This window comes from Tribolium madens, unplaced genomic scaffold, assembly GCF_015345945.1.
Source record: "Tribolium madens isolate multiple individuals breed KSU strain unplaced genomic scaffold, Tmad_KSU_1.1 Scaffold_96;HRSCAF=242;Tcas5.2_LG5, whole genome shotgun sequence".
Classification (NCBI taxonomy): domain Eukaryota; kingdom Metazoa; phylum Arthropoda; class Insecta; order Coleoptera; family Tenebrionidae; genus Tribolium; species Tribolium madens.
Window position 1 is genome coordinate 3,270,871 of NW_025401068.1, and position 25,939 is coordinate 3,296,809.

Below are 25,939 nucleotides of genomic sequence, written 5' to 3' on the forward strand. Positions count from 1 at the left end.
TATTGAGCTCAATGTTTTGACTGGTATCATTTAAATATAAAAACAGCAAAACTATGCAAAGGATCTATGGTATTAATGCTAAAAATTAAGGTCTTGTTTTGGGTAAAATATACATATTTTTGTGAAAATCTGATTTTAAATTGATTTTTTTGAATAAATGTTTGAACACTTGGATTTTCTTTGAATTAAAAAAAAAGAGATTAAAGTAAAAGCAATAAATTTTTAATAGCCAATAGTAACAAGAAAATAAAATAAAACAGAGTCTGATGTCAAGACAGTTATTTATTTTTTATAATTTCAAAACTTTTCTACTTGTAGGTTTATTATCTATTCTTTTTCTTTTTAAATTGTCAGTCTTTTCAAAACAAATATTATCTAAAACTGGTTTAGCAGTTGTATTGATAATTAAGCGGAGTACTGTTAATGAATGAGGTGAACATTGAAACATTTTGTTATTTAGCAAATAAGGATAAATAGCCTCACTCAATTGTTGACAAGTTTTTGTTGTTGTTATGTAAGGTAGRATTTCCTGTATTATATCTGCAACTCTTTTGATGAGTGATACAAATGGTCGGCTAGGATAAAGTAATCCACCATGGTCTTGAAGTACTATGASCTTCATTAGAGGTCCTGGGACTGTTTGCGACATTAGTGGAGTAAGGCATGCATCACAGTGGAATGTATCATTAATTTTTTTAACAATATATCCGGCTAAGAAAGCAACAGAAGCAGAATAAATATCCTCTTCACATTCAACGTCATCATGCAAGCTTTTAAGTTGGATCTCCACTTCTTTGGGTAGTGTAAGTTTCAAATTTGCTCTGTCCAAAATTTGCATCGTGGGCATTAAATTAGTGTGGCTGATAAAGGTCACGTCATGAGATATATTTGCCGATTTTGATGCTTTGACAATGCCACATTTTAAAATTTGTCGTACAGCATACTCCGCTGCTCTCGCATCAGTTGCGTCATTACAGCCTCCTTTTAATCGTACATGAGAAAACATTCCCTCAAGAGCATCACTGCTGAAMGATCTTGTAAGTACATAATAAAATCCAACCTGGTCTAAAAGAAATTTAATTGACAAATATGTACTTTGGGCTGTGAATTTTATAGCATGAGCGGTTTCCTTTGATAGCCCCTTTAAGCAAGCCTCAGAAGAACACTTTTGGATGTCATCAATGTATTCAGGGAGAACATTATTTAGCCAATGTAAACGCTGATCTGATATGTGAGTATAAGGGGCAACAGAACTATCTAGTGCGCAGATATAGTGTGTTTTATTTGAGACATTATGTATTTGGAAAAAGTAATACATATTCTCCATGAATTTTACCGTGTTCCCTACAAGAGAAAACTCGTCATTTCCATTTTCTTGTAAAAATTTCAACGATGTGGTCACTGCTGGCGAAAAGATCTGAATTGCCCTTAACACATTCATTTTCTCGAAATTTGAAGGAAATAAATGTTTTTTTGATAAATATCTTACTGGTTTTATTGGCATTTCTTTCTGAAGTTCGTATAAGGTTCGTAAATACGACGATGAAATCGTACCTTCTGAAGTGCACATATCACCAGCCAAAAACCAATTTCTAACATTTTTTAAAACGTGACAAAAATCGAAACTTAAAAAAATTGGCATATTTTCTAAAAATGGATGGTCAATTTGGTGTTTCATTAATCCTCCACCGAGGATTTTAAAAAGTGCTACATTTGAAGATGCATTATCTGTAACGATCCTTAAAACTATAAACCCACAATGAGTTAATAGTTTCAATYCGTCTAACGTTAATTTATGAAAATTTGCTGTTGTTAACATTTCATGGAAAAAATATCCTGCAGGAATAGTGTACTTTGTAGACAATCCGTGTATTACGAAACATAACATTTTATTGGCTATTTTCGGTTTTTCGCTAATAACGTTTGATCGCGAAGTATCGAGTCCAAATACAGTATCTTCACTTCGACTGTAGGATACTTTTGGTTGAATCGACATGTCATCGATGAACAGATGAACAGATTCTTTCAATTGGTTTAAGATTTGAAATTTCAGCACATAAACGTTGTTGTATCAACTCGTTTTTACTATGACATTTTCCCAGGTACCTATTTATTGACGAGTAAGATGGTATTCTAATTACGTTATTGTGGCAAAAATTGTATCCCTTTGGTGACGAATACCTCCAAATAGTACACAACCTTACTGATATCTCCGACCATCTTGGCTTCCTGCTGCCGTAGTTATTTATAATATCGATAAGAAAAACCGCTTTTTCWTCTAATTGCTCCGCGTCCCCTARAATTTTGTTTACAGCAGATAAAACCTTAGCATTTTTCTTTTTCTCTTCATCTATTTTTTTAATTTTTTCATTTGCCCGTTCTAATTTTCTAGTTAAAATTTTAATTTGCCTTTGCATATTCGTAACTTGTTCACACGAAATTAAATTTACTTGCGAGGATTGTGATATTTTTGATTCGTAGTGTAAAGGGAAACAATTTAGAGAAGCTTCTTGGTCAGTACCACCGAGATTAACAGGATTCTTAAAATTGCAAAAGTGTTAAGGAAGGATAATATGAAACAGGACAATTATCTTACAGGTAAGGACAGGAAAGGCACAGCATCTTTGCTTAATTTATGAGAACGTCCTGTACTTGAGCTACAAATATATTTGTTCTCAAAATGTTCGCAACAAATTACCGTGTAATCTGAAATTAGTTTTGTATCTGYAACCATCAYAATAATGTCAGTATAAAAGATAAACATTTACTAAGAGCGTTTACGGAGATAGAATAAATAACTAACCATATTTTTCTTTTAATATGTCAATCCATTGTCGACGCATTTTGAAATTACTGGGAATTTGAAACAATGGTCCATTTCGATTTCCACAAATGAAACACTTTTTGCCCATTATAATTTTTAAGATGCAGCAAAAATGTCGAATGTCGATGAAAAATTGAAAAATGAATCCTTTTAACTGTCAAACATGACAAGATGAGACCTAATCTCTAAATTTTATTTTTATTTTAATCTACTGATGTCGCTAGTAGAGGAACGTTTCATGGATTGCTTTCTAGGCCCGCAAATTTGATGCTTATGGAAAGGCCGTATACGCTAGTATGAATGGAGTCGGCGATGGTTTAGAGGTCTGGATTCCCCACACACCGACAGGTGGCGCTCTGCGCTATCACTGTCCCATCTTCAAAGGTGAATTCAAATTTTACAAAAAAAAACAAGTTTGCTTATAGAAATTTAATTATCTCTTTAATTAATTTACTAAGAACTTGTTTAATTTTCAAAATTCAAAAATATAAAAAATTTAACATAAATTCTTACACTGTGATTGTATAAAATTCAGGGTACGCACTTAAAGTTGCAGTAATACGAAACACAGTTATCACATTTCTGTCACATAAAGAAATGAGAACACATAAATCAGAATAAAGACAAACGCTGAAGCTTTTAAGCAGAAGATGTATACCGCTTGGGAATTGAAGAATGTTTCACAATTTTTACTGAATTTATTTCTTAAAAAATATCTGCAAACGTAATTAATGTAAGTAATTCAAAATTGTAATTGTAAGATTGTTGTTGCTTATTTGTAAAGTTTACAATAACAACGTTTTGATTTTTATGTTCGTTTTTAAATTATCCCTCTTTAAATTAAAAAAAAACTCTTATTAAGAATTTTTAATAACATAGGAAAATCAAAAAAAAAATTAAATAAAAAAAGCTAATACAAAAAAAGACAATAAATATGTATTTTCAGGTATTAGTTTATTACAAAACTCTCTCTATTTGCGTATACTATACCATCGAGTTTTTTAAAACACACTTATGACAAGTGTTTTAAAAATAGATTTTTCCATTGTGCCGACACACCGAAATAAATGTTGACGTCAATAATTTTTTTGACTAATTATGATTAATCAACCAATTCTAATCCAATTTTAATGGCTGACGCAATTGTACAGGGTGCTGCATTTTGGATGTCCGAATAGGGAATCTCCGAAACTAAGAGGTTTAGCCAAAAACAAGTGATACATTCTGGGGCTCATTTTTTGAGAAAATAATATCGGTTAAAACCGCATTCCGCTATCGTCTTTTGTTTTCAATTTACAGACAAAAGTTGACATTTTGGCGAAATCTAAAAAAAATTCATATCTTCGTTATTATAGAAGATACGGATTTGAAATAAAGATATTATACAGGCACTTTTTTACGAGGAATTTAATAATGTAGTTAACATTTTTTTTAGTTAGTGGTTTAGCTAAACGTGTATTTTCTTAAATGGAAATAATAGGTGCTATGGCAATTTTGAAAAGCTTATTTTTTTCTGATCTAAAAAATATACATTTGTAACAGAATATTTTTTTATAATTATACTTAAAAAGTGAAATACATATTTTGTTTGATAATAGTTGGCCATGGAAAAACTATTTCACTCCAAATGTGTAAATAATAATCAATAAGAGTTTTGTGAACTGTAAAATAGATGAAAAAATTGTTAAAATTATAACAATTTAAAAAATACGATATGTTAGAAGTATTGAACAAATATACGAGCGCCTCAGAACAAAATTATTACATATTTTCAAAAAATCCAAAAATAGGAAAAACAAATGTGTCAACAGTCAACACAATTAGAAAAAACATTTTTTTGATGATCTAATGAAGGTAGGAAAACGTTCCACATAGACGGAATTTGGGTATTTGAATAGCCATATCGTCATTTTTGTGTCATATAAAATATATGTTATTGAAGAATCAAAGCGGTTTTTTTACAACACTCTACGTATCACTAGAAGTTACAATGGTAATGTTAGCTTGTTTAAAAACAAAGAAATGCTCTTAGTCGCCAATAAGTTGATTTACGATTTATTTTGCATTTTTTTCATTACTTAGTACTTAGAAAACTCTTTCATTAGTGACACTGGTTGAATAATATAGTTTAAAACCTTTTAGTTGAAGATGCAACATTTTTTCATGGCCAATTGTGAACAAAAATCAAAGATAATTTTTTGCTAAAAATGTATTATAATAATTTCTTACAAATATATATTTTTTAGATAAGAAAAAAACAAGCTTTTTAAAAATGATATAGCCATCTATGATTCCCAAATAAAAAATACAACTTCATTTTATTACGGCTAAAAAAAACACCTGAAAAAATTGTTAAGTACATTATTAAATTCTACGTAAAAAAGTGCCTGTATATATGCCTGTATATGTCTTTATTTCAAATCTGTATCTTCTATAATAATGAAGGTATGAATTTTTTTAGATTTCGCTAAAATGTCAATTTTTGTATATAAGTCGAAAACAAAAGACGATAGCGGGATGCGGTTTTAACCAATCTTATTTCCTCAGAAAATGAGCCCCAGAATGTATTACTCGTTTTTGGCTAAACCTCTTAGTTTCGGAGATTCCCTATTCGGACATCCAAAATGTACACTTGTGTGTCACCTTAGCAAATAAAAATACAAGTTTGTGAACTTACCATCAATTTCTCGAAAGGCAAAGCGGTAAATAATGACCCAAAAATTATAAAGAAAGGCTAAGGAGACGACCATGGACCAGTAATAGCACAGTCTTCCCGCAGGATCAAAAACGAACGACCAATTTGCCGACCCTGTTCGTAGCCTTGAACTGTACGATTCACCTCTCCTAAATCCGTACCGGCTGAAACAGATAAGCCATCCTCAATGCAAAATACAAAGTTTGCCACAGCAGTGCAAATCCCACCGCCGAATGTCAAATATACCTAGATTGCGATTTAACGTAAAATCCGCTGTATTGATTTCACAGAAATCAAGTTATAACCATTTCTGGGCGCAATTGGACGAAAACTCACCTTTCTGTTCCGTTACAACTGCTTGTTGAATTGAGATGATTGGTGGAGGGAGGATTGGTTCCAGCGGTGGAACCCGGAGCCGTCCTCCAAGCACCAAGAAGCGGCGCTTCTCCGGAACTGGCTAGAGTTACACTCGTAGGCAATTTCAATCGACCTCTCAAGTCTTTTCTTCGAGCTTTTCTTGACAGATCCAATTCACTCGCCGCCGAACTAACATTCGCTGCTCTATTGATGTACGACGTTGAGATGCTATCGTGAGACGATGAAAAGTAACGTTGTTGATGGTAGCTTTGAGGTTGACGGCTCTTTGACATTCCTAGTTTACAACCGACCAAGTCTGAAATTAACACAAAAAATTCAACAAGTATAATTAAATCGAAACTGGACGTGTGTACGCTTAAAAAAATTCAACTAATTTAAAGTTGAAAACTAACACGCTACAAAATAAAATTGCAAAAATGCAAACAAATTAAATCGACAAGCTGTTGCGTTCAAGTTAATAAATTCTGAAAATTGTATGTCACAAAACGATGGAGTTTTTTAATGATTTGCTGAGAGACTTTCTATTTCCGATATTGAAGCGGTTTTCCACAAATCATTTGCATGTTTGCATGTTTTACAAACTTTAATACGAAAATATTTTTTTGATGTTTTAAATATTTCCATTTGATTCGTATTTGTGTGCATTTTAAAATTCATAAAATTATTTTTGTGATAGTGTTATCACTTGTCACAGTGTTATCATTGTCTAACAGCAAAATCCTCCTTCAGATAAAAGTGAATGTATTTTATATTTTTCGGGTGCTGAATGCGAATTTGACACCCGTTTTAATTTTTGTTGGAGGGATTTTGGAAAAATTGCGCCTGAAGTTCTCAAAATAGTGTTCTCTTTGCAGTGTTCGACTGTTATTACTTTACTTCAGAATTTTTTTTGTAAATAACTCTTAAATAACTTGTTAAAAACCAGTTTTTTGATTCTAATTCAAATTTAATTTTGTAATGCTTGAAAATGTGAATTACGAGGTATGATTTTCGAGATAAATCAAATTGTCTCCTTTGAAAAAGTCAGACCAATAGAAACAAACAAATTTTAAATTTCGATTATGCCTAAAAATCTGTGTCAACAAAACCACTTGAAATCAAAACTTCAAGTGCAAAGTCTTTTTTTCCCGAACATAACCTTAAATTTTGGAGACTTGTTAATTATTTTTCCAATTCGATTTTTGGAGAGGAAAATTAAAAAACTTTCAAAAAAAGTCTAAATATTTTAAAAACGGTTAAATTTACGTATAGGAAAGTCTGATAAAAACTTGAGTAATCCAAAAAGGCAATAGAAAATACACCTTTCTATTTAAAATAACGAAGTTGATACCCATTTCCGGTGTAACCGGAAGTTCTGCCATCTTAAAAATATTTTCATTGAGCAGGATCTAAAAGAATAAAGCTATAATCGAAATTATAGATAAATGTCACTGTTAGAACTCCTTATTGTGGGGTTTAACCGGAACAGCCTGTATTTAAAAAATTCATTCTTCTTATTTTTTTATTTAAATGTAGCTTGCAAATATTTGGAAATAAGTCCATTACCTAGCAGGCTCTGCCTAGAGACAGATTTAAGAACCCGATGGACGCTCTCCGTGCTGGCTTTGTGGGGGGCGGTGGTGGGCGCCCCCCCTTGCATAGGCGGGCTGACATTCAAACACGTTCCACTGCTGCTTAAACGTTCCCCTACCATGCATCCTCCTCCACTTGTGATTATTCCTGGAATTAAAAATGTTTTTAAGTATTATCCTTGTGCTTCATAACTCCGATTTGTGCTTTTTGTAACAAACTGAAACAAGTCAAGCAGAAATTTATTGGCATTCGGAACAGAAACGCTATCTGACTAATAAAAAAACGAAGTTACTGTGACATAATACGAGCTAGTACCGAGGCAAATTGCAAAATCTTCTTGATAAATCTGCAGCTATTTTTTACACAGTTGAAATTCTTGAGCTTTAGTGCACGGTTTAAAGGTTACGAAGCACGCGATGAAAGAAAACAAAGAATAATAACGATGGCAAGTAATTTTACAACAGTTCTCTATGACTGAACAAAAGGAAACACTTCAATCAACCGATTAATTTCCAACATCGAAGCTAAATTCGCCTTGCAACGGAAAGCTATTTTGCGTATTAAATTGTTCGAATTAAAGTGTCAGCCTCATTTTAATGGTAAAAAATTGTCTCTGTTTCGCATCTTTTAAAGATTTTAAAATTAAGATTAACTAAAATAACAATTTTAGATGTAAATAAATATTTATATTCATTAAAATACTAAAAGTATTTTAAATTTTGTAACAAACTTCTAGGGGCAAAATGAACAATTTTCATAAAAATACAAGCATCGGTAATGAAGATTTGCCCATAAAAGGCAGTGTTTCATGTGCGGAAAGCTGACTTTATACATCCTTAGGGTTAAAATATTGCTTTACAAATTTAATTTCTAGACAACAGTTGAGAACTCCACTATATTTAAAATAAACTTATATTAGAAAAAAAAGTATGTTTGTTCCAGCCAGGAAAGCAATTTCACAAATATAATAAGCGAAAGTTTAATTTTAGTAAATAAAATCTTTGTGTAGGAAAATGATGGGTTAAAAATACACAATAAAATTCCTCTTAATAGAATCGATAATCCTCCCACTTGTGCGATATTGGTTAAAATATGTAAATCACATTTATTACCACCTACGTCAAAAACAGGAGTAATTCAACAGAATGAATGAGAAGTAAATTAAAATTAAGTGCTAAGCGTTTTGCACGAGAAAATAATTATAATATAAAATAATTAAAAGCAGTTAATGGTAAAGAGTTGCTCCCGCTATTAATTACCTCCAGATTAAAGAAAAAATCTAACAAATTGCATAAATATTTTTCCCGAAACCGAGGTTAATTAAAAGACGTTTATTTGAAAGAAAAAGTCAATTTCGAATCCAATTTAAGAAAGTTATCTACCCGGCTTTCAAGCAAAGAATTTTTTTCATATTTATAAAGTAATTGCATTTGATTTAGCTCACATTCTAGAAATGGAACTACATACACACTTTCAATAACTCCTAAACAGATTTTATTATTTAAATCCCTCCAGTTTGTAATAAATGAAAAGCTGAATTGCCAATTTACTGAATTAAATTTTTAATGTTTGATGGTCGAATAAAATCGCTGAAACATTAATGTTTCAAATTTATCTTTTGATGAAATTGCGTGCAACTAAATACGTCGGTGTCTGTTTATCTTCTTTACAGTTAAAGCTTTATTCTGTTTGATTACTACCTGTTGAGGCCGCTAAATGGCGTTTTTAGTGTTATTTGAAGTCCAGTCTCTTCGGACAATTTCAAGCGCAATAACAAAATTTAATTAAGAAAACTTAAAAATTATTAAAAAATAATATTTGTGCCGCCTTGACGCGATAGGTGTTACATTAATTTTAAATATCCTTAAGGATGATAACTTTCAACAAATGTCATAATAATTGCAACCTTTGACTTTACGGTGATAAATAATCGTCTTCACGTTGTATATGGCACAAAAGTCCTTCAATTTTTTATTATTTTAAATTCAATGTTAAAATTATGCAGAAATGTGTGCATGTTGAGCCCGGGGGAATCGTTTGGTTGTACTAGTTTACATGTTGGATTATTGAAACAGTCAGCATGAACAATTCTTTGATGTGTATGTTAATTTACTTATTAATGTCTAATATGTATTTCCTAACTATTTAATTTATTTCACCTAATAATTAATTAAATTAATTAAATTCTGAATGAAATAAACACAAGAAAATTATACTTTCAATCAATATGTGGGCCGTGAAGTAACAAAGTGGTTACACTTCTCACTAAGTAATCGGAAACCGGAAGTGGAGTATTTCGCATTAATCCCGTTTTGAGCGGAAACGTTTGACGTTTTTAGCTAACATCGACAGAAATCATTCATAACGTACTGAAAATAGAGCCAAAAGTAAAGTGAACTCGTCAAAATCGCATAAATTATCGCCACTATTTCGGAAAAACATATTTCAATGAAGACAGATTCGACAGTGTAAAGTTGCTCTATTTTTAGCCATTAATTTATCAATTTCAAATGCGATATATCGATCACTTTAAAAGTCACTAGTCCATTAATATGTCCCACTGAGGTTTACTTAAGTAAAGTGCATTTCTATTTACACAATTTATTTCCTTTTTTGGTGGCGAAGAATTAAACCACTTTCATACTCCACTAAATGCCGAGGCAAAAGGCGACATTGTGGGCTTTTACATGAATTGAGTTTAAATTTATTACCAATTTAAATATATCACGGAGACCAGAATACTAAATATAAAAAAATTAAATAAAACAATTTATTGTCAAAATTTAAAAAAGCTGAAATAAAATCGCTTCACAGGCTATGAAAGCAGAAACCAATTTTAATTAACTCACGACCCGTAGTTAATAGCAGGTACGTGCTGTATAATTTCAAGTTGTTCTACCTACACCGCTGGCAATTCAATTTTATAGTTTGCAGAATATCGAACTTAAAAATAAGCAAAATTCACGTAATACCAACTCAAAAGCGATTTAAAAGTCCATGCGATTTATCTTTTTTACTGTTGCCACAAATTAGATAAGATTCTCTTAGATCTCGTAGCTTAAGAAGATATACAGTGACAGTTGCTACTTTACCTAGAAGTTTAACTAAAACTAGGTGCTTAATTACACTCATTAAAACTAGACGCAATGGACTAATGACACCCTATATTATAATTACAGTAACCGGCGAAAAGTCCCCTTGAATACCGTTAAAATGACTATAGTATTAAAAAAAATAATAAAATGTGGAGACTTTGACTAAAAACTGATGGTTATAGCTACTGTTAAAAATGTTAAAAGTGATTATTTTCAACACATATCAAATTTACAATTTAATCTTTGTCATCCAATTATAAGCGTCTTTTGCGATATAACTTCTCTTCCTGCTGTCATGCACTGAAGTGATTAATTTTCTCGTCCTCATATCAAATATTTTTTTTTATTTATTAATTTACTAATTTTTTAATTTCTATTTATTAAGTGCTTTTCGAAATAATCTAATCAGCATCGAATAAATTTTTGAATTTTACGAAAACATTTATTTTGTATTGACAATTTTACTCGTTAAATTTGGAAATTTATATCCAAAGATTAAGCCCCCTAGCCACTCAGTCGGGCTATTTCCAAATTCAACTCGCCAAATTGTCATCACAAAAAAAGTTTTCGTAAAGTTCAAAAATTTATTCGATAAAAAACGATGATCTTGTTATTTTACCTACCATAAATCCAATAAAATATAATAAAATTCTACGTAATAATAAAAAAAACTTCAAACAATAAACAATGTTTATTTGCGTTACGAGTGTAAGCTGTTTGTTGATTATTTTGTGTTTGTCCATAAGAATTATGGTTGTTTTTATACAGTAATTTTTATGCCTTTAATGAAAAAAGATGTGTATACAGAGTGATTTTGAGTTATGTGCATAATTTTAACAGGCAATAGTAGAGCTCAAAAGAAATCAAAATAACTCAACTTGCTTTATCCGAATGTTTATAGTTTCTGAGATATTGATGGGTGGAACCTCCACATTGGCGTCGAAAAAATATCAAAATAATGCAACATAAACGAATTTTGAACCTTTTACAAAAAAGTGGTAAGTAATGCCCATATATATTTTGTTTTTTTTTGTTTTCACAAAAATATGCACAAAATATTAAGAAATTTGCTCGAAAATATGCCAAATATGCATCGATATGCAAAACTTTTAACAATAAAAAATCAAAGTTGAAATAAATTTTTGTCCTCGAGTACACTAAAGCTTGTATTTTCATCATCTTGAACTTCACACGATGAACGAAAGAGAATAAATAAATTGGTTTTGCCTTAGACAAGCCATTTCAATAACCTAGTAATTAAGCCTTTCTAAGAAATCTGTACTTTTCAGATCACATCACTTTAAACAATTTTGCTAAAATTCATTTGCAGGCAACTACTTATCCACATAGAAGGATTTAATCGTTTTATACCAGGTGAATAAAAAGTATGGGACCAAACATTTTTTGCTTAAACTATTTATTTTTTTAAACACTAATTGATGAATTAAATGTTTTTTCAAGAATAAAATTTTTCGATTTTTTTTTGTTTTTGAGTTTAATTTTTTTAAATGGCAACCCACTAAAAAAAATGTTTCCTATACTATCCCAAAAGCAACTGTGTTAGAGAGTATCTACTTTTTATTAGTTTGAAAAAAAAATACATAAATTACAATTTTGACAAAAAAATCGCATAACTCAAAGCAAAACAAAATTTCGTTTTGAAAATACGATGAGATTTTTTATATTCATTTTTTTATATTAATTATTGTTTTCCAGAGGCAAATAATTAAAAAAAACCGTTTGGTTCTAAACTTCATATTCACCCTGTATAAAACGAATTTAAAAAGGAAACACTCAGCAGGATACTAATTGTTTTAGTCCGGTTTACGAATTTTTGGTTGTTTTCTCTTTAACATATTTTGTAATTGGATCATTTTTCTTAAACGGGCCAATTTTTAACTTGAACTGAAATTTTTAATCGAAATTTGTGATTTGAAGAAAATATGCACAAATATGCATTACTTCCTAAAATATGCACGTAGTTGCCAAAATATGCAAAATATGCATTTTTTAATTGGCTTATTTTAATCAAAAAACATTAGATATGCATACAAAACTTACAATTTTGTTGATATATCTCTTAATAACAAATATACATTTTGCATATAATTCGAGCCTTAGTGATAAGAGACGATTTGTCGCAAGGAGTTTTTTCTTCCTTAAAAAATTGCTTTATCACAAGCTGTCTTTCGTGTTACAAAAAATATTTAATTGCATCAATTCTCATTTGAGAAATTTCGTATTTTCGTCAATTCTTTGCTTAAAATTAAGTCAAGTCAATCAAACCTATGTTAAGGTTTTTTCAAATTTCCCTTTATAAAAAACGTCAACAAGTGTGACAATTTTTTCTTTTTTATTCTTAAGGAAACCATGTGGTGGGGTTTGTTGGTACTGTACTGACAATGGTAATTATTTTTTTCCATCATCTGTTATTTGAATTATTCAAAAATTGTCGTTTCGTCTCTATTTGAGTGAATGATGTGTTGTTGTGGTGTTGATTTCCTGCGAAACAATAGGATGGCGTAAAACACTCTGATCAAAATAGTCCTGTGAGAGCTAATGTATCGCATTAATGTATATCTATTATTGGTGAAATATTAATAATGTTGAAACGCCAAACCTCGTTACATTATTCAAATTTACCATCTGCAATGTTAAATAGAAACTAATTTTTATCGTTTGGTATAGAGGGAAATTCAAAAGGGACAGACATCGAGTACACAGACGGTTCATAATAGCAATCTACTTTAAGTCCACAAACCCTCGATTATCCATAGTGGAGTTTCCCAGTTGTAGAGCTGGAAGCACAGTTAGCTGGCCCATTAACCCTTCGGCCTTTGCTCTCTCCACTTCTATAATAAGGAGATTTAAGGAGCAATGTTCACGCATATTGCCACATATGTAATATCCACCACCGCAATAATTACGTATCCACTAACGATCTCCTCGTATTACGGACAAATATGCAACACTCGAGAATTCCAACCATCTAGACATTAACAAGATCATCGATTTATCAGTTCATGGATTTATTTTCAAACGAGAAGAAGAAAGAAACGAAAATTTTACCTTCTTTAAAGCAAATTTATTCACGCTGAACTGTCTCTACTATCAAGTTGAAAGTATAATCTAGTTTCAGAGCCACAATTAACATATCCTAGGGATGGTTACACGAGCAATGTATGTAAATTCAACTTTACTATTTACATGAATATATTTGTAAGTTTGACTTTGAATTTTGAATATTTCATATTTTCTGTCACTCAACATTAGAACGGAATTTCCTTCGTTAACAAAAGTGGAACTAACCGGTGCTGATAGCAGTTCAAGTCAAAACTTCCTTCTACTACCCTTGCAATGTAAAATGGGGTAAAATGGGGTAATAATATAACAAAACAAAAATTTGTATGCAAGGTTGTGACTACTTGTAACGTTTTTAACTGTGTAAAACTAATTTTAAGTTCTAATGCATATGCTATGTTACCCAGAAAAATACGTTGATAAATGTATTTTGCGAAAAGAAAGTTTGAATAAGCTCTAATCTAAATAGGAAAAAGTTCCATAACTCCCTCTGTTTATTCACACTCAGTTCATTAGAATCCTGTATCTGACATGCAATTAATGACAGGTTGCAGTGGAGCTTCTACCTATTATTAAGGTTAATTATTCTGTAAATTGCTTCTATGTATACTTCCCATTACTGTGCTCTAATTGTTCAAGAATGATTTGCTCAAATTTTTATCAAAATTACTCTCTCTAAATATAAAACTCAAAAACCATCACCTAACTAATCTTAAACACATGTGTAGTAAAATGAAAATGGTGGATGCGTCGGGAGAATACCAACGTTTTCACTTTTTTTTTTAATATGCCTAAATTTAGGTTTTTATCAAATAAATTAATAAATAAAACATACCAAAAATATTACAAATGCCTCCAAAAACATGTGTTTGTTTTATAAGTGCAGCGTTGCGTTTAATTTCAGCCCTAAAGAATTCAGTTCTTTTCCATCACTGTGCTTATAAATTCGGAAGACTGCAAAACGTCTGTCATAAATTTTAACTTGCTTTTGTTCTAGTTGACTTGAGTTTAGTGAATTGCGCACCACTTATCTCAAAATTCACTTTGCTAAAAATCAACAAAAAATTCTTATTTGTAAATAATGAAAATAGAATTTTGTGGTTGCTCAACATTTCAATAAAATTCTAATGAAACTTAGCAGTGGACATCTGAATGCCGGCTTTTCAATTATGCGAGCTCATTCGCTGTGTTCCCGAAACTGAACTTAAGATTTACTTATGTCATTGTATAATTGGCGCCGCCACCACAATTACCGTATCAGAGTAAAACAGCCCATTTGAAGGAGAAAGCTAAATTCTCGACCGTTTCACCAAAGTGAAACTCGAGCAAAACTTGTCAAAACTAAGAAGTGATATTAATCAAAACGCATTACTCACGCAGATAGCAAAACACAAAGATGAAGTTCCACCAACATTTTTTTAACATACAACACTGCAGAAATTTTACACTGAATAGAAAAATAAAAAGTAAAAAAAAACTTTTCAAGAGTTAAAAATCATGTATATAAAAATTCCCTTTATGGAACGTTCCGAATTCTTGGTTTCGTAAGCCTTAATCACAGCTGTGTAATTTAAAATTGATGAGTTTTAATAAAAGCAAAAATCCGTTTAGCACACGAAATTAGATGTTCTGGCAACGAAATCAATACAAAATAAATTAAATTGAATTTAACTTAATCCCACTATAAAGAAAGAGGGTGCTTAAATTGAAAGATTCTTTGCAAGATAGGACAAACTTTTGTATTTGTTATTGATGCTCTGATAACGAAACTAACAAACAAAATGTGCTTTGAGCCACTCAGCCTGTTGTGTTTTATAAGAAAAGGAATTGTTTCACAGCGGAAAAATCTGAGTATGTCTGAACGTTAACTTTTCTCATACTTAATTGAAAAAAGAATTGTTTGTTTCTAAGAGTTTTTACCTCCTTGCGTAAAATATTTTCCAATTGGTACATAAAGTTTTATAATTAAACGGAGCCAACAACCAAAGCTATTATGCACTGGAACTTTTTTACTTGTCTTATTGTGATTTAGTAGATTTCCAGTGGGACTTTTTTTAATTAAACGTTCTAAGTACGAAACAACAATTTAATTGAGTAAATAGTTTTAGTGTTTCTTTAAAAATTTCTCAAAATTACTTACGAGAAATACTTTATCGAAATAAATATCCGCTTATGTTAAATCACTCATCACACATTGGGGTACTCATTTCAGGCAAATCCCTATCAGAAATAAACATAAATGCTGAGCTGTTAAGAAAAAGAAGAGGATGAATATTAGGCAAGCACATCCTGCTAATAAATTAATGATTAATTCTCTGGCCGACTCTTTGAAATTCACCGTCTTGAAAATCCCTGAAATCGTAAGGATTTGAAGCAAATTAAATTTTTACTAGACAAGTCCACCGGAAATAAAGTTTATTTATGACGGTATATTATCAGACTGTTGAGATAATAAAGTGTCTCTCAATTTTCAGAAGGGACCGTTTTAATGTCGTTTTGTACCCACAGTTGGATTCAGCAAAAGACTTCAGGATTTCTTTTAACTCCCTTACGTTCAAGCAGTTAATTTTCAGGAATAGAGAAACTCGTTTATGTATTTAAGTGTGAAAAATCTACTTTTGCACGCAATTTATCGGCAAAACAATAAAATGATACATTTTTAAATTAAAAAAATGTCATTAAATCTTCTATATGACGCTCACTAGTAATAAAATAATGAAATGTGAGACAATTTACAGCGACTAGACGTTATCGTAAAGTCAAGAGCTTAATGAACAAACAATGTAGTGCTTTATTTCACTTTGTAAATTTTTGCTGCTGCTTCTAATTAAATTTGAGATGTAAGTACTTAATATTATTTAATTATAAAAATATCCACTTAACGGTGTTTATTCGCTGATTTTCTTATATAATTCTGTTTGCAGCTAACACTTGTGCATCCAAATGATAAATTTTAGTTGGTAATTAAAATTTGAAATAATTATTAAAAAAATTCGCATCTGTCAAAATTCAATTTATCGCTGGTATAATAAAAAATATAAATAGCTCCTTTTCTTTAAACCAAACATTATTTCTTTTACTTTCTTCTTTTAATTTTGGTATAAAAATTTTAACACAAAATATGAATTGGCAAACATAAAAAATGTGTTGGCAATTTCTGTTTTTTCGATGCGTACAATTTAATTTTCTTTACCTCTCTACAATGCAATAACTTTTTCAAAAACTTCTTTTTACTTCAGCAATTATTAATAGTTTGGATAATTGATTATTTTGTGAAATAAAAATGGTGGATGCGCCAAATATTAATAAAATAAAAATTGTTAATCATAAACTCAACTGAACAAAGACCACAGACATAAAAATAATAATAAAGCTTCTGTTTTTCACCTGGTAATAAAACAGCACTTCTAAATTAGGTCAGAGCTGTGAAAGAGCATAAGATGTTTGTGGTTTGGCACAAAAGCATGCTAAATCAGAATAATGAAGAGACTACCTGCTTTATTGTCATAAACTTGTGCAAAACTAACGAAAGTCGTTTTAAGGTGTTGACTAGCAGAGTTTCACCGCCACAACGATAGCAGATACACATTTACAAAACGTGTTTCATTTATGCTAAGTAATAATAAATTTTTTCAAAAGAAAAGTGTTAGTTGCTGCTTCACGAAACATTAAACAGCGGTTTAAAGTGCGGTTTTGAAGACAGACATTGCATGCACATGAAGAATTTTGTGTGATAGATTAATTTAGCGTGTTTATGCATTTTTCATTGCGAAATTATTTATTACGTCTTAGACGGTTCAATCATTGTGCAATTTCTATTTTACTGCACCGTCACATTAATTTAAGAAAATTCATTTTAGGAGATACATTGGATTGTTCAAGCCACCTCATTTCCACCTAGTAAATCGTTAATAATGAAGACAAACCTCTCACGGATTGTTATGGAAGCATTAAATAACTTTATTCATAATTATTAAATAGTTATACAAAGGTAAGAGAAATGTTGATCCAGCGTCAATCTTAACGTTAAAGATTTATATGGCATTGAAAGTGACTTAATATTTGGACGAGTAATTTTTATTTTTAGTTTATTTGTATTAGGCAATATTTCATCTTAATTGGGATAAAAAGCCTTGAAATATCAGACGCGAAAACTTTTAATAAAAAACGCAACACTCCATATAAAAATCGGTAAATTCTCATCAAGTCATGCCACTGCTACTTTAATAAAAAAGTTTCTGGTTTTTTACTGGATGCAAAAATTTTCATATAACTCGAGTTCCACTATCACGCATTCGGTCGATAAAATTGAAACATCTTGTCAAACAATTTTGTGTTATTTGGTTCAATTGGAAATGTGAACAGCTGGTTTTCCAAACTTGCCCAGACAATGTATAAAGAGAAGTTGGCATTTTTCTACTACAATTTTTTAGATTTTTGTTTACAAATTAGCGCAAATAAATCACTCTGAGTTTATGACAATAAATTCACAATAAATTTTATCTTTCATTGCTCATATTACTCACGCAAAGCGGCTTAGTTAAAGCACTTGACTAGATATACTGCTGTAAAAGTTAAACATGCTTCCGTGATAACAGTTTAATTTTCAAGATTAAAAAATGACTTATTGTGAGGGATTTTGGGTCGGTTGGGGAAAATTGTCGAAATTTAACAATTTAGACTTCAATTAGAGTTAAAATTAGATTAACGTAACACGTGAACAACGTTTGTCTATTCCCTCATTGTCTCTATATTTATTCGATCTTGTATGGCATGATAACAGCACTACAAACACTACAGAACAGAGTCTAGTAAGTGGTTAACAGCAGTTGTATAAAGCCAATAAACAATCTAAAATTTTAAGTGATTTATTATCCGAGGAAAAGCTTCATTTTTCTCAAATTGAAAATCAAACCATTTTTCATCCCAACTATGTAAAGTTTTCATAGTCCGCCCGTTATGTTTTATAAAATTTCTACATTAAGTTGAAAGCTTATCCGCGTCGGGAAATTGAATGAAATTAATAAAATATCAGAAGAAAAGTTTTTACATGAAAGTCGCAGCATGGAAATGTTTGTGTCTAAGATTTTCATAAGCAAACTCTGAAATGATAAATTACTTAAAAGCTGACAGTTCTTAAAAGTGGGGGAGATTTTTGTATAAAAACTTCATATTTTTCCGCATTTGAGGCGAGATTTTCACCTTGCGAATTATAAACACGTGAAGTAATTCTCTTGTAATAAATTGGTGTAGATGCAGCTCGGGTTGAAACTTTCCAGGTGCCTAATATATGCTTATCTTGTTCTACAACAGTCTTTTAATTAAATTAGGTGCTATACACATTTGAGGGACTACACAATTCGATGTTACTTAAGTAATATAAAACAAATTTCCCCATGGAAATTATATCTTGCATCCCTTTCTCATATACTGTGTAAGAGAAACTTTAACAAAATAAAAATTAATGTCAAAAATAAAAATAAACCGGAAGCAATCAAAAGATAGTTTCTGTAAAATCTTTCATTGAATTTCAGCCCTATACTGGATCCTAAAAGTGATATATAAAGCACATTAATTGGCCCCACCAGGTGCAAACGGACTCTATTTTATTAGATTTTCACGACCGAGAGTTAGTTTCGCCTTTCAACCGCTTTTATAGCTTAGAATTGTATTCATTTGGGCACTTTATTACATTGTAAATCTCCTCACTTGATCAAATATTTTCAACGAAATCCATTTATAACCCTTTCAGCAACCTTGTATGTTTTACGGAAGTTCGGTGTATGCCTTACATAAAACTTGAATAGAGGATTTGCTACGTAAAATGTACAAACAATCAAATGGAGGGCTGCAACCCCTCAAGCTACTGGAAATAGAACAAAATTATAAAAATTCAAAGTCGAAAATTCTGCATGCAAAGACGGTGTTTGAGTTGTTGATTAGTTTCTATTTCTCTTTATTTCTTATTATTGTTTAAAGTAAATTTGAGAATAGTTTTATTTTTGCCATTAAACAGTTATTTCCAAATATAGAATCCCAACAAATAAAAAACTTGCAAAAAAATAACTATTTATGGCAGTTGCTTAATCATAAAGTGTGTTCTTTTCCAGAAAATGAACAATTTACTACAAGAAATGTTTAATCTGTATATCAGACATATACAACAAAATCTTTAAAAAAATCATATTTGTTAAAAATATAGAACAGAAATCTCATATTTTCACAACATTAGTTTTGCAGCTTCTACACGGCAGATAAACGTAATTAGCAATTAGTTTCCAATATGTCTAATCAGAATCTAAAAGTATTCAAGCCAGCAAAAAAATTCTCTACACGATTTTATAATTAACAAGGTAAAACCTGTTTGTGCTACATGCATTTCTGCCACAACAGAAAAGTAAAAACTAACTATTAGGCTTCTAAAGGGAACAAATGCACGGTCATTTCAAATATACTTCATTTTAAATTATTTAATTGTTTTTTCCAGCTAGTGTACATTTGCATATTTCAAAAAAGAAATGTTAGAAGTAAATTTTCTTTGTATTTCAAATAAATGTATGTATGTGTTATTCTTACAAAACTACGCGAGAATAAACAACTTTTAATGCAACCCAAAATATTTACATTAGCCTCAAAATGCTAGATTCACAACATAAGATAGCCAAATTACTGATTTTTGTTATTTGCCTCCAAAAGACGATCATACCAAATCTTGACTTTTAAAATTAAGAGATTACTAAACGTTACAATAATTCCTAAATCAATTAAAGTAAAAATTTTTCTTTAAGAACGGCATAAAAAAGCAAACTACAAAAAAGTAGTATAAAAAATTCGTTTCATAAGATGTTGAAGCATTCATTCTTTAAAATAATTCGTGGTTACGCCAATCGTTTTTTAAATTTAAGTTCGTGCTTCAAGATCTGTCTAATGAAATTTGTTTTTTAATATACTATTTTAAATTGCAAACAATTTTGCTTTTAGTATGGAAAATTAAAAATGTTAATTATTGACATTAAAATCAATAATGCTAATATGTAAACACTTAGAAATTTTACATTTCTGTAAAGTTACTTTTGAAAAAAAAACCTAACTTGTTAACCATAAAGATCATGTTAAGGTTACCAATCATTTGTTCAAGGATAACTACTTTATGTTGAGCTTCTTATAAGAAAATGTAAAACGAAAAAACAAAGTGGTGATTTTAGTATTGAATATGAATCATTTGCAAGAGTGACTGTTTTTTAACAGACAAAGTAGTCAAAAAATTAAAATTGTTGTTGGCAACTAAATATCTATTAAAAGAATTATGTCTACAGTGTGTCCCCGGATAGGTGAAACGACTCATGTAAAAATAAAAAAAGTTCGATGTAAGTTTTTATTTTTTTGTGGTTCAGCTTTGCTTGGTTAAAAATGAATTTCTAACATAATTTTGGTTGAATAATCAAATATGCCTTGGAAATTTTCTATATTATAACTATTTTTCTATAGAGTAAAGTGCCTCTTCATAATTATTCCATAATCATAATCCATAATTGGTCAATTATGAAGAAATTATATCCTAAGGCATTTAGGTAGGGTTTTCACTATTTATTTGCCAGAAAACTTTGTTTCCCAGAATACTGTGTATTCATAAGCTAGTCCAAATTGTTAAAAATTTAATCGACTTGAAGAAAATTTGAAGATGTTTTTAGACAACCCAAATTAGAACTTCACTCATCGGAAACCGCTCATTGTAAAAGCGTAAGTGCTCTTTCACTATTTTTATTGCATTCAAAAAATACTTAAATTATGTCTGTTATTTAAATTATGCCTGTTATCATCTATGATAACCAAAAAGTATAAAAACACTATGAGAAAATGAAATTAACCATACTTCTCAAATTATTTCATATTATTGTTTTCTACTGCCTATTTTAATAAATATTTTGATTAAATTCTGTCACAATTTTGACAAAGAATAGTATATTAAAGTACAAGTTGCAGAAGAAAAACGAAAATTTTAATTCTTTTTCCTAGAGAATTTTGTGACGGTTGGCGACATTTATGTGGAATAATTTTAGGTGGCTGTGAAGAAAGTCCGTCACTAATATTAAATTAACGCCAACGACTTATTCCAGCACTCAAATGACGTCATTTGGATTGTACATATTCTAACACCGAAATAGAAAAAAGTTGATTTCTACTCCCTGTTGTGCAAAAATAATTATTATAAATTAAGTTATCAATAAAAAAACTAATGGTTGTCTTTAAGGTTCTTAGTACTATATGAATCATTCTGTATAATTGTGAGTTTTAAAAATATATAAACAATGTTTTTAAACATATTAACAGAAACAAAAATAATTTTTCAAGTTTAAACCGTTTCTGATTGTTTAATGAGAGCAAAGTTATTTGTGTCAGTGTACTCTTGCTTTGTAACAGATTTTGTAGCCGACCCCACATAAAATGCACCGTACTGTAAATGTAATTAAAATTATAGTTTTAGTTATGTTTGTTGTAATTACAATTAGATACATAATGTGTTCAAGATATAATTTAAACTTGTACCGAATCCCAGTTTCGGGAGAATTTCGGTAGCCATAAAATGTCGATTTGAATGGAAGGATGTGTTGTTATATTTTATAGGTAATGGCCGCGTTTGAATTCAAGCGAGAAGTAAAACAGTAATTGTTCATCCTCTGTAATAAAACAAGGAAGAAGGTTGGTAGTTAAAAGTGAACAGGGTAAATATTGGGCAACATTAAAAACATTTTTAGTGTCATTGAGGATAATGCAGAGGTCTGTTGACATTTCTAATTAAATTTTCATGCGTTTGCATACAAAAAATTTTCGTTTATTTGAGTAACGAAAATGGCATTACGTGTAAAGAGATTGAACTTTGGTGAACCCAGACGTCCCAAGTTCATGAAATATAGAAAGTTATTTTGCTCAATGGGTTTACCGGAATGATACTTTTCCGTATGATCCAAATTCTGCCAGATTCTATCGACGATAGATAAGCCAATACAGGAATTTATGTGCGGTGCGAATATAAAATTGCAATAATACAGGCCCTAAGGGTCGGCAATATGGTGCTAACCAACACAAGCAACCGCTTCCATTTTTTCGTCACGTAATTTGTCCTTGCTGATTCGACATCGACTTTCGATGAAATCGAAGACGAAGATATTCTGTAATTGTATTTTCAGAATTTCACACTCGAATACATTCGTCAGTCACATGAATGCTTCGATTTATTTTTAAAAATAAAGTCATATTGAGTGAATTTCAATTTTGTTCTTTTCGATTTCATTCCGGAGCTTTCAGCGGAAACTCAACCTTCAAATCAAATGCATCACTGATGCGAATTCTAATTACTTACAAACATATACCTTTTTCGGACTTGACATCTACTGGTTGCCGAATTGATTTTCGCGCAAGAATTGCTTCCTACGTGTCCTGGGTGAAAAATAAAAAAACGACGACAAAAATAACAGTCACTGTAATTGACTAGCAGCAGTTCAAACGTATCGCTCATCTGAAAGAAAACTGACAACTAAATTACAATAATTATCAGTTCTTATTTCAAAACAACGCTAAAGTAATTGCATTTTCTTCTATTTCAGACAAAGAGACGTAATCTGATTTCTGATACAATGGCAGGAACTGTACACAAAATTCAAGTAGTTGTCATTCTATTTATCGACTGTTTTAAACTTAAACAAAAATTACAACTATACAGTATGTCCTCGGATGGGGTTTATAAGAGGAAAAAAATATCTTTGATTTTACACCAAAACTGCAAAAGAAAAACATTTTTTGCTTTACCTGAAGCAAGCAAATCTAACTCAGTAGAAAGAAAAGTTAATTTTTCTCGTGATTTTGGAATAATTTTTCTCTGTTTTTAAAATTCCATCACATTGGTGATTTTATTTATTTTTTTTGACGATGTTACTTTGCGAAATAAGTTTACGGAAGTTAAATAACAATAGTACTTGTGAAAAGTATAATTTTAATAAATAGAAACTCAAAGAAACAGCTTTAAGAAGTCTAAAATCAAAATTAACTTTTATTTAATACTCAATGTTAAAGAGTGGTTTTATCAACTAATTTCAGTAGATAAAGTAGTCTTTTATCATCTAGTGACATAAAGCAATTTTTATCTACTGGTTATATTCAAAAAATTCTGGTAGGTGAGTACAAAATTAAACGAAATATTAGAGGCGCTGATAAAGATTGTTTATCTACTCGTTTATCTTTCTTATATAATAAATAACTATTCTTTTCACTGAATCAGAATAATGAAATTTTTACAGATTTGCTCGTTTCATGTGAAGCAAAAAATGTATTACTTCCCTTGGGTGGTAATATGCAGGATAGCCAACATTAAAATTACAAAAATACCGATTTTTTTTCTTTCAAATTGTCAAGTTACGCATAACATTTTGCTAAATTAGTATTCAATTGCTTTTGTAGCAGTTTCTCTTACTTCTGGCGCCTTTCGATCGATAAGCACTCGGGGTAATGCCATGTTTACCACCTCGCTTGTAATGTACTATTGCATCTTTCTTGTTTTGAGTTAAGTTAGTTTTTTCAAATGTTTAATTATAATTTAAATCAAATAATAGAAACTCCAGAAATCCCTTATTAGGCTTCAGTACAAAAATATGAATCTTAGACATGGATTTGTAAACTATTCAAAAATTCATTACAAAAATGTAAATCGTCTTAAAACAACTTTATGTAAGTACGTGTTTCTTATGTTATACGTAAATATCTAATTATAATAGGTAACAAAATTGATTTATTAATATTTTTTAAACTGCATTTATTTTGCATTTGACGTGTTTCTTTATAATTGCATGCATAGGGCTATGTATACTATTAAAATAATGCTCTATTATACTTTCATCAATAAATTACACTTTTTTAAAACCTAAAATTAACAAAATGAAATAACTAAACTTTGTGAGCATTAACCAAGATAAAAAATCGTAAAAACGCAGTCTTTTTTAGTATTATTTTAAGTAACTTAAATATTTTTAAAAATAAAAATAAAAAACAAAAACCAATTTTCTTTGTGATGCTTTAAAAAAATAGTATTAAAAATAAACTTGATGGATACGACGGGATCAAGTTTTAAACTTGAGTAGTTTTACATTAAGAATTAAAAGTTATCTAGTCTCCAGCCTTTTTAAAATTTCAAAAAAATGCTTGTTAATTGTACATTGACTTAATATTAAGAAGCACAGATTTAGAACATTTTTAGAAAAACATTTTTCTTGATTGAATTATTCTTATTGTCAAAATCTGTTTATTAAATATATTAAACTCTCCTACAAGAAAAACTACAACAATGCCAATTTTTCAGATATAATTTTAAAAATAAGTACATTAATTTAAACCATAATTCAACATTTTTTTTTATTTACCACTTCTCTGAAAGTGACAAAACTATAAATATGTTATGTGCAAAAGACATAAACATTAGTTAAAATAAAAAATTATAAAAATGTAAAAAAAAAAACAAAACAAAAACTGTAATTATGTACAATTAATTTACAAATCCATTTTATTTGATTTATTTTCTGAAGCAACAGAAATTTATAAGTTCACACATTCTTAAATAAAGTTTTAAATAATTCTGCAACAATCCTGCAATGTTTACCAAACCTAGACAGTCACAATACTGGCATAGAATAACCAGATTTTCGATAATTGCACTATGGTCATACATTTGCAAACAAACAAAATTAGAAGCATTGCATCCAGAACTTGTAATGATGAAATGTGTGTATACAATCTCCTAACGAACCTCCTGTGCTTGTCCGATTATTTAAAATTTCACTGTTATGAGTTGCACTCAACCAAAAAAATATATACTGCGGTGAACTGCGCCAAAAGCTCAAAAAAAGTTGCGGCCTCTTTCACATAAAAGCTACATTGTATTTTTGATAACCACGGTTGCGTTTATGACAATTTCAATGTTTAATTTTCTGTAAAAGCTCTTGACGCTTTTATATTTGCGTGGGCTGCAATAAAGTGACAGCTCTCAAACATTGCATAAAATATGTTGACGATAAAACTGATTTATCAGAATATTTGCCGCATCAAACAATAGGATATCTCGCATTTGAATTCAAAACGTAAATAAACAAAAGTTAACACAAATCGCTAATAAAATATCAACAAAACTATTCTCGAACCGAAATGGAAATTTGAATCAAATTCTGAAACGTCACGTTGTATAAATCTTGGTAGAGCATAGTATTACGTGGTGGCGTTAAATATAATCCTTTTTAGTTTGGTGGATTA

At 30.2% G+C, this 25,939-nt stretch overlaps 1 protein-coding gene and 1 long non-coding RNA gene across 5 annotated transcripts in view; one reads left to right on the plus strand and one right to left on the minus strand.

Annotated features, from left to right (window-relative positions):
* LOC123013357 (cyclic nucleotide-gated cation channel alpha-3) overlaps positions 1 to 25,939 on the minus strand; it is a 91,309-nt gene that overhangs the window by 46,147 nt on the left and 19,223 nt on the right. For all 4 annotated transcript variants that reach the window (XM_044411827.1, XM_044411830.1, XM_044411829.1 and 1 more), the window contains exons 2-4: positions 7,443 to 7,616; positions 5,856 to 6,192; positions 5,502 to 5,683 (exon numbers count right to left, since the gene is read on the minus strand). In XM_044411827.1, the coding sequence (XP_044267762.1) occupies positions 5,502 to 5,683; positions 5,856 to 6,192; positions 7,443 to 7,616 (693 nt within the window). The remainder of the gene's footprint in view (positions 1 to 5,501; positions 5,684 to 5,855; positions 6,193 to 7,442; positions 7,617 to 25,939) is intronic.
* LOC123013361 lies at positions 8 to 3,532 on the plus strand. Its single transcript, XR_006413263.1, has 4 exons — positions 8 to 1,231; positions 2,482 to 2,598; positions 3,079 to 3,208; positions 3,360 to 3,532. It is a non-coding gene; the product is annotated as an uncharacterized LOC123013361 (long non-coding RNA).